We start from the raw sequence: 10,236 nt of genomic DNA, 5'->3' as shown, positions 1-10,236 counted from the left end.
AGGATGGAGCTGACATATACTGTAGAGTAGTGAAAAACAGTGATGGTATTTTTATACTGTTGTCACTGTAACTGGATTGCACTGGTGCTGGCTGGCAGTCAGTTGGCTTCCTTTCTGATCAGTGTATAACGGCTTCCTGATCTCTGGCAATAAGTGAAAAATGACTACTCACTGCAGCCTGTTTTTTCTTGCTGTGATTGGTCACAGTGATCACATGGTATAGATCCACTCTTACTGGCTCTGTAATGTTTACCTGTGATCCACTGTGTGCAATCACAGGACTGTTCATGTAAAGTAACTGAGATTTCAGAGGGCATTATGGCATGATAGGGGAGGGGACTGGTCATACATGTACAATGGCCAGGTTCAAAGATAACACAAGACCACAAACTGTATAGAAAGTGTTTATTTTTGTTGACATTTACAATCAATTGACAAAAAGTGGTTATCACAACAAACATGTCACAATAAATCATAATTTTTAAAGCTCCACATTTTATCATTTAAAACCCATCTTCATCCTTGAAATCCACTCAAAACTTTGCCTAGGCTTATCTGAAAAGTTTTTTTTATGAGACTTTTCAAACACAAAAACACCATATAATAAAAAAATATATAAATCTTAAGTAAGAAAAGCATATAAATACATCCTTTGAAATAATTTCAAGAAATACATCACAGAATACATAAGAACAATTGCAATGCAGGGCTTCTTCAGGAGAACTGTTAGTATCGCATATGCATATAATCACTAGAATGAAAAAAACACAATTTCAAAAAACACACCAAAGAAATCACAAATAATAAATATATTAGAATTTACAGCCATGCAAAATATCGTATAGACAAAAATTGATTTCAAGTGCTGACCTGTGCTTTCAATGAAATTCAATGATACTCCAAGAGTGGTTGGATAAAAAGGGGGATCAATTTTGATGATACCATAGAGAGGGATAAATTGTCAAGAAAAGCTACATCCCTTGGGATCCATCTGTTAGATTAGAAGACAGAAAGAAATAGCACTAATCCGATATATCTATAGGGAATTATATAACAACCAAATACTGCCTACCTCAAACCACTCAAGAAAGTGGACCAAGCAACTTTCCAAAATGAAAATGTTTTTATTTTTAAAGAAAACCTTCAAGGGACTTCAAGGTATAAATGTTGAAAGGAGCCCTTAAAAATGAAATAATATAATAAATGATAATATCCAATTCCTCACAACAGATCAAAAAGGCAAATTATCATACAGGACATGTCCGAAATAGGACAGGGCTGAAGAGTTGTTACCTGGATTTGCTAAATCCCGAAATTTCAAAATGGTCCAGGAAAGGGGGACCTACATGTATATAAATACATGAGTCCCCTTCTAGAAATTAAAGTAATATAAAACATTTTTAAATACGAAAAAAGCAGCACAAAGTTTAAACTATGAACCATACCAGACCCTATTAAAAATTCTCCTTGCCCGCTAAACACACAAAGCACTCCCTCTCAGGTGGACCAGCCAAAAAGACTGATCGCAGCGATTCTTTATATCCCTCTCCCCCTTGTTTGGCGCCAAAATTTTGGCACCAAAACAAGGTGAGGACACAATAAGCCTCATAGCAGAGGCGCCGCCACACCGGAAGTGATGCCGGCGCTGTAAACAGGAACCAGCATCACAGCGGAGGCGCCGTCCCGCTGGAAGTGACGCCAAAGCTATAACCGAAAACCAGAAGTAACCTTAAGGCATCCATAGGACGCCGGAAATTACAGTTATCAGAAACCCAGCCATAAAATGGCCAAGGACTAGAACAGGAATTTCAGGATGGAAAAAAAGTGTGACCACAACGGCCAACGGGCAGCATGGCAGTCACCGCCGCTGGATGTACAAAATCAGATGCTGTTAGGTAAATAACAACAAATGAAAAAGACGCCTACTGGAATGACTAAATTGGCGCCCCCTGCTGGAACTCAATTGAATAACCAGCAGAGGAGCGCCTTGGGTGTCCATATGACACATCTGATCCATACTCCCACCACCGTTAATAAAGAAGTCAAACACACATTGTAAGACCAATAAATCGTCCGGAGTAAAAAAAAAAAAAAAATATATATATATATATATATATATATATATATATATATATATATATATATATATATATATATATACAAAAAACTCTCAAATTAATACCCAAAATTTAATCCAAAATACATACATTGATAAACACAGGTAAGTTCAAGAATCAAGGTAAGTCCCCACAACAAACAGCAACAACTGTTTGTGTCAGGCATTAGTGAACACTGCCAAGAACTGCACAGTGATTTATTTGACTTTGTCATCCCTGAGCTGACATCTCAGCCCTGGCAGTAGATGGTGATCCTGGATGATGCCTGAACAAAGATGGCGCTGTCTGAAGAAACAAGCAGATTAAGTTATTGTCAGGGGGAGTACTGTGATCTCTGTGAGAAGTGATAAATACCTGGAAGAGTTAAACATTACCAATAATGCACTGAACGTAAAAAGTATATCTGATGTTAGGCCAGCTTTAAATAGACAATATCATCTAACTGAACCATTTACTTTACCCACCCCTAACCCTTTAACCTCTGATCATCATCCCTGACACTCATGTAATCATTCCGAAATATGACAATTCTGTTAACATTAACCACTTGAGGTCCACACTATAGATGAATGACAGCCACAGCGTGGTCCTGAATTTCCAGGAGGCCATCATAGGACGTCCTCCCCTTTGCACGCTCCCCGCACGACTCCTGCTGGGGGTGCCCGCTGTGATCACCGAGTCACTGAGACTCGGGTGATCACTGATCCGAGTAAGGGGCAGATCCCGGCCCCTTATCACATGATCAGCTGTCAGCCAATGACAGCTGATCACATGATGTAAACAATAGCTCGGTAATTGGCTTTTTTTTCTCCTCTCGCTGACAGCATGAGAAGAAAAAAAAAGCCAATCACCGGCTTATGCTCATGGGACATCGGTCCCAAAGAAGAAGGAGGTACATCTGCCTCCTCTTCTGTGCCTGCCAGTTCCACTTGCCATTACCCACAGTGCCCACCACTGCCACCTATCAATGCCCACAAGTGCCACCTATCAATGCCCACAAGTGCCACCTATCAATGCCCACCAGTGGTGCCAATCAGTGCCACCTAGCAGTGCTGCCTTTCAGTTTAACCTATCAGTGCCCATCACTGCCACCCATCAGTGTCCATCACTACCACCCATCAGTGCCCATCACTGCCAGCTATCAGTGCCACCTATTAGTGCCACTTATTAGTGCCCACCAAAGCCACCTATCAATGCCCCTCAGTGCCACCTCGCAGTGCCGCCTATCAGTGCCCACCAGTGCTGCCTTATCGGTGCCCATCAGTGCAGGCTCATCAGCGTACATCAATGAAGGAAAAAAAATACCTGTTTGCAAAATGTATATATATATTTTTTTTAATTCAGTCTTTTTAACATAAAAATAAAAACTGCAGAGGTGATCAAATACCACTAAAAGAAAGCTCTATTTGTCATAAAAAAATTATTAAAATTTCATTTGAGTACAGTGTTGTATGACTGCACAATTGTCATTCAAATTGGAACAGCGCTGAATGCTGAAATTTGTTCTGGACAGGAGGAGGGTTTAATTGTCCAGTAAGCAAGTGGTTAAAGATCATGAGAAAGAATTAATTTATCCAAATTATTCATGAAGTATGAATAGGAAGAATACATCACTGAGATTAACATGACAATGTGGTTATACATGGAATATACACACTTAAAAACATATTTATTTAAAAGAAAAAATAACAGCTTAGGGTTATAAAATACACATAGCAATTTGCCCACTGAAAATTCATTCTGTGTTAATGGGGAAATAAATATGCCATTAGGCCATTTCCTGTGTCGGATAAATGTTTTCATTGATTTAAAACAGAAAATACTGCATATGGCCACTAGATGGCACTAATTATGATAGGACAAGCCAACAATATTTAGCACCTTCTAGTGGCCAAATCTAGTATTTGCAAGATCAATGTAAAACATTTGTTTTTGTTATTTTCTGTTTTAAATGAATAAACAAATGTGTCCGGCACAGGAAATATCCAATGGCATTTGTTTATTACCTCTATTCACACAGAATAAAGGCACATGCACTTTCACTGGGTGAATTATTATGCATATTTTTTTTATATAAATACACCCCTCAGTGTGATCTAAATAATTTCTGTAGGTTGTATTGGAAGGACAGCTTACAGTAGGTCTATGAATGTAACCCATACAGTAACACACACATACTTTATATACCAAAACACTATGAGGGGGTTATCAGAACTGGAGTGGAAAGATTCTGGAGCGGCTGTGCATGGCACCCAATGAGCTTCTATATTCAGCTTGTTCAGTTAAGCTTTAAAAATTAAAGCTAGAAGTTGATTGGTTGCCATGCACAGCTGCTCCAGTTTTGATGAATTCCCCTCTATATGTAAAACTCCAATGTTGGGGAAAGTGATCCTCTCCAGATCTTCCACATACATTGTAAATACTTTAGAAAACTTTCTTGTAAAAACCTTCCCTACCTCTGCTCTATACTGAAATTATCTATTTTAGTATAAGTTTTGAAATCCATCAACATGAGAGATAAATAGAAGCTCTGTCATATCATAATGTAATCTATAGTACAGTAAAACATATAATCAGATGTTCATTCCTAGAGAGATATCAGATATGTGAAGCAACTATACTAACTTTCCAGTGCAGTGCTAGGAAAGTCATAGTCATTGGACACAACAATCACCTGTAATATGTATCGGGATGTTGTGGAATCTTCTGAGAGAAGTAATGAGCCCATTATATCATTGGGGGAATGAGGATTCTCTTCAATTCTGTTCACACCCTGATTACTGTGATCATGGTTGTGGGGAAATATTTTAAAATGTTTTTTCCAATTAGAAAAAAAATCAATGGAAAGATTAATTTTTAATGTTATTAAATGATTTGCAGATAACTTGGATAAGCAATTACATGCTGTTTGTTGATTTGTCTTCTCTGTTTAGCTATTGAACATTTTTGTTAAGCTTTCCAGAGCTTTTTCTCTTGTGATGGATTTCCAGCCATCTGGTATTACGGCTGGTTTTGCTTTGTATTCTTCAGCAAACTTCTCATTAAACATCACAAAAATATATTTCCAGTAATCTGAGGACTCGATGCTGGGATCTGGTTGGATGGCCCAATCTGGATAAATGGTACGATAATCTCTGTATGGGTGTGGTTTCCATTCTGTGTCTGAACATTGAAACATAACATTAGATACAACAGATGCACTACATATTTCAGTGGTTAAGATTTGAGTAACACTACATCTGTATCTTCCCAGTCCTTCAGGTCTGTGGATAGTAGCAAAGTGCTCCTTGTGTTCCTCACCTCCGGCCTCACAGGGGACTTTACAGAATGGACATTGCTTCCCACAGCCAACAACCTTCCTGAACAATTCATCCTGAGGCTTCACCGTCACCCTGGAGAGTACAGACTTTATATCCATAGATTGCAGCTCTGATAAGACTTCTGTTTCTGTATCTCGGAGGAAGAGCTGAATGTCAGATGAAAATTGTCCAACATCAGCCGTGTTCTGGAAAGTGACGGCTTGCATCTCATTCTGTGGGATCACTAATTCTTCCTTTAGGATCTCACATACACTTTTCAAAAAGTCTGAGACTGATGAACTTTTAACTGAGTTTTCTTCATTAAGAGCTCCTCTTATCTTTGTGTCCAGTGAAGAGAGCAGAAGCATTTGTAATGCTTTTAGGATTTGGGGCTTTGCAAATGTTTCAGTGTATGTTAATATCCAGGCTTTGGTAAATTTCTCATATGATAGTGTATACTTTACATATGTCTGGAATGATATTTCTTCCAGCAGCTTCCTTAGTAAAACATTTTGAAAAAATGTTCTACTGCTGAATTTCTTGTCTGAACTTACTATGCTATCTATTATTTTCTGCCCAAGATGGTGGAATACATGATCCATCATTGCTGTTTTTAGACATCGCTCACAGAATTCTTTGGCTTTAGTCTGACTTATATCTTTCTCTTGAAATAGACTGATAAATGTTGCTATATATCCAGGCTTTAGTTTCTCCAAACACAGTTTTGGATCGTTCTCTCTAATGAATTTATCACGCATCTCCTGAAACTCTCTGGAAGCTTTTCCAAGAATGTGAAGCTTGATATCCAGTTCAAACTCTGTGGACAAATGAAGATTTCTGGATTCTTTAGAAATCTCTGTTGTAACTATATGAAGTAATTCCAGGCAGTAGTTGTCACAATAGTCCTCTCCAGTTTCCACCTTCCCTCTAATATATTTGTTACAGTTATCTATAAGAGATTGAGCAACACTATTTATTTTGTCCAAACAATCGTTTTTGGACCCAAGACCAATTTTATCTAAAACTTTACCTGTCCATTTCTTGATCCTTCCACTCTCAATATATTTCTCATCCATCTTGAAATCAGTCTGTTTGATATCTGCCAAGTCCTTCACACCCAGTAAGTGTTCATTTACAGCTGGTCCTTTATTACTCATGTCATTCATCAGCTGCTGTAACATAGATCCACTGACATTGTGTGTTTTTAATTTCTTCACCTGTAGATCACTCAGTGTCTTCTCCCACATCTCCTCAAATTCTCTCTTTAACTGGACATTATCCAGAGTTTTTTTCTTTTCTCGGCACCTCTTGAGGAGATCTGTGATTTTGTCTTCAATCAATTTCTGGGAATTAGTTTGCATATTCTGAATCTTGAATTTCCCCTTTTGAATTGAAACAGTCTCATCAAACTTCACAAGGGAATTCCTTTTCAATTCCTCCTTCAGGGATGTTGTGCTCAGAATAAAATCTTGTTTGTATCGTTCTATTAGATGAACATTTTCATTTTTATTGTCAAAGTATTTTTCCAGCAATTTCAAGATTTCATTTTCTCTAATAATCAACAAATTGTTGAGCTCATTCCTAAATTTGGAGCAAAGTTTTTCATTTAGACTCTCTGCAGTCTGATTCTTAATGTTTGTCTCTGTACGGATCAGCCAATCATGGACAGCTTTTCGGAACTCCCATTCCCACTGTGAGTATTCTATAGCCAGTTTATTATAAGCTTCTGCCACCAGACTGTTCCTGAAACTGAAGATGAATTTTTCATGTTTTACAGCGTTCCATAAACTTTCTATCCATGTTATAAATTCAGGAATAGTTAAAGGCATGTGCAGAGATTCTTTGTTTGTCATTAATTCTAATAAATACTTTTTCAGTTCAGACACATGCTCACTGTACCCAGAATTTACTGGAGCCATTGGTGGGACCCCAAGCCAGAGCCCAGGAATGTACCAGTTGTCTTTCTCCAGATTGTAATCCATCACATCACTGAAAGTTCTGATTTCACTTTTCTTTTCCATCTCTGCAGCTACTTTTGTCATTTCATTCAGTTGTTCCAGAAGTTTCTTCCTGTCTCTCATGTTCTTGTCATGAGCGGACACATCGCTCACATTCTGATGTACAAACTGGCAGTTGGGTCTCTTTCCTATTTCTTTCATTCTAAGAAAAGCATGGACCACAATCTGTAAAATATCCTTCATTTCTGTTGTGTTTTCCATGGCCATATTGATGATGGTGATATCACTCAACCCAACCACTAGTGTGGCCAGTTCATTGTCATGTTCATAACTGCCCTCCAAGGAAGCCAACTCTGGAGCCTTCAGCCCCTCAGTGTCAATCACCAGGATGAAGTCACAGCCCAGTTCCTCCTGGAATTTCTCTTTCACATTAAGAAGAGTCATGAAGGCTCCTCGTGTGCATCGTCCACTGGCCACTGGGAACTGCAGACCAAACATGGTGTTGAGAAGAGTGGATTTTCCTGTACTCTGCACTCCCAGCACAGTGATTACTCTCATTCTGCATTTTCCCCCTGTTTTGGTGTCCAGCTCCTTAAGAACATCAGTTATCCACCGTAAGGGGATGTTGGAGGCATCTCCATCTATCAGCTCCAATGGGAAACCATCCAACAAGAGATCAGCAGCAATTCCCGGCAGTCTAATAAATCGTCTTTTTCTTTTAACTATTTTGTTTTCTTTAACCATGGAACATTCAGCTTCATAAAACTGTCCCATCTCACGTAGGAAATGTTCAATTCCTAAAGAACTGTCAGAGATTGTCTGGTCTATCTGTTTGAGCTCTTGATTATTAATTAGGGTATTGCTACATTTTTCTTTGTATTTTGCTTGTAGAATAGAAAGATGGGCTCTAGCAACTGAATCAAGTTCAAATTTCATCCATTTCAGAAAATATTGTTTCTCAGTCTTAGACAATTGAGTGATTGCATCAATAAAGAGCTTTAAACCATTGGGCAGATCATGGTTATGTTGTTCCTCATGTAATGAAATGCGTTTCTTTATCAGTTCATCTTGATATTGTTGTGTGTCTTTGCCACCTTGCTTTGTCATTCTGCAAAATTCTTTTTCCACTTTAGATAACTGTCTCCAGAGATCTCCCTGTAACTTCATAGTGTTCTTTTTGTAGTCAGACACATTTGATATTTCTTCTGTTATTTTCCTGGCATGTTCCCTGGCCTTCTGACATTCAGGATCACTTTCATCCACTTGGATGTTCAATCCATGAGTTTCTTTTTCAAGGTCTCTCATTGTATTTTCTTTTGGTTTACTGTTAATTAAATTAATAATATTGCTTTGTAGTTTTTTTACAAATGCTGCCTCATTTGCCATGCCTGCATGTATTATCACATTTGTTTTTTTTAACTTTAGCACTGGCATTAAGTCTTGAAGGTTCTTCAGTGTCTGTGGACTCACAGTTTTCCCAGGACCGGGAGTAACAATGAAGTAATACTGGGTGTCAGTGGTAGGGAAGGATGATAACAGTCTGAATTCCCTCTCAGAAATATCCTCAATGAATATAAACACAGCTGATGAAATTCTTGTCAGAAACGTGAACTGGTCCCGGTTGGCCTCCAGGTCTCCTCGTAGGTTGGTCACTGCGATGGGTTCTGGGAAAACATCAGACTTACCACATGGAAAATACCAGGAAACTTCTACCAGTCCATCAGATATTTCCCTCTCAATGTTTCCTCCATCCAAATTGTCATGTATGAAGAAGTTACTATGTAGCTGAGCTGGATTAAGAACTTGGTTTAGGATTTTAGATTTGGATAATTTTTTTTTTCCCAATCTGACATAAGACAAGATTGGCATGGAAGCATTCACCACATTTTCTTCTCTAAAGCCTTTACTGCCCACTAATGACTGAGGTCTCCACTTCTTCACTATGTCTCTCATTGCCCAAACCATGAGGGTACAATGTGACCCATCACCAGCAGGGAGCAGCAGAGGGATGGCAAACTGACACATGGACAATTTGGTTACAATCTCTTGTTGAAGAAAACTGTCTGAGCAATGCAGGAGGACACACAGGACATCCAGGGGGTGAACAGAACTAGATGAATTATCATCTGGAACGAAAGAATAATTAATTAGGTTGTCGTCATCATTATTGTATGCATAAACACCTGTAGACTGATCTTTCTCAAGAACAATATCTCTTGCAGTCCTATTTAGGGCCATGAGTTTCCTCAAGTAATTCCAGGGAAGATCCTCTACAGTTTTAGGCGGTTTGTCATGCACATTCTCTAAGCCAACGCTCAGGATATCCCTCAGAGTCAATGTCGAAATCTTTGAAATTTTTTCTGCAAGTTGATAAGTAGTCTTTTTAGTCTCGTTGGTATAGAGTTCTGTAAGAAAATAAATGTGTAATGTTATATATTTTTACATCACCATTCAGTTCACTTGCTAAATTGTAATCATTTGTGATGAACCGCGCACCCTATATACACATCAACTTTAAATTTCCAAAATAACAATATTGTGAGCACCACTAGATGTCTCCAGAGGATAGACATAAATTAATTAACATGTGAAATCTTTTACAATATTCACTCTAAAGTGCATAAGTGAAAACAAATGCATGTGACTACCACCAGATATCTACAGTGGGTATATAATGAAAAAATAGAGTGTCCAAAAAATCAATCATATAAAAGTGTAGTGTCCTTGAACTTCCATCAAAGGACTTCCAATGGTGCATAAGTTGCCTTATCCAGCAAAAAAGTGACTATGGGTCTTCCTCCACCATCATCTGTCACACAGCCTACTCACCGGAACTACATGACTTCCATTACAGGAGTCATA

General features: G+C 38.4%; 1 protein-coding gene across 2 annotated transcripts in view; it reads right to left on the bottom strand.

Annotated features, from left to right (window-relative positions):
• Positions 1-391: 391 nt before the first annotated feature.
• The window catches only part of LOC143923540 (interferon-induced very large GTPase 1-like), an 89,046-nt gene continuing 79,201 nt past the window's right edge, over positions 392-10,236 (bottom strand). For both annotated transcript variants that reach the window (XM_077447297.1, XM_077447298.1), the window contains one exon: positions 392-9,779. In XM_077447297.1, coding sequence (XP_077303423.1) covers positions 5,047-9,779 — 4,733 coding nt within the window. In that variant the 3' untranslated portion in view covers positions 392-5,046. The remainder of the gene's footprint in view (positions 9,780-10,236) is intronic.

The sequence above is a fragment of the Lithobates pipiens genome, unplaced genomic scaffold, assembly GCF_037356315.1.
Source record: "Lithobates pipiens isolate NorthernLeopardFrog02 unplaced genomic scaffold, aLitPip1_a1.2 Scaffold_22, whole genome shotgun sequence".
NCBI classification, from domain to species: domain Eukaryota; kingdom Metazoa; phylum Chordata; class Amphibia; order Anura; family Ranidae; genus Lithobates; species Lithobates pipiens.
This window is presented reverse-complemented; position numbering and strand designations above follow the sequence as displayed.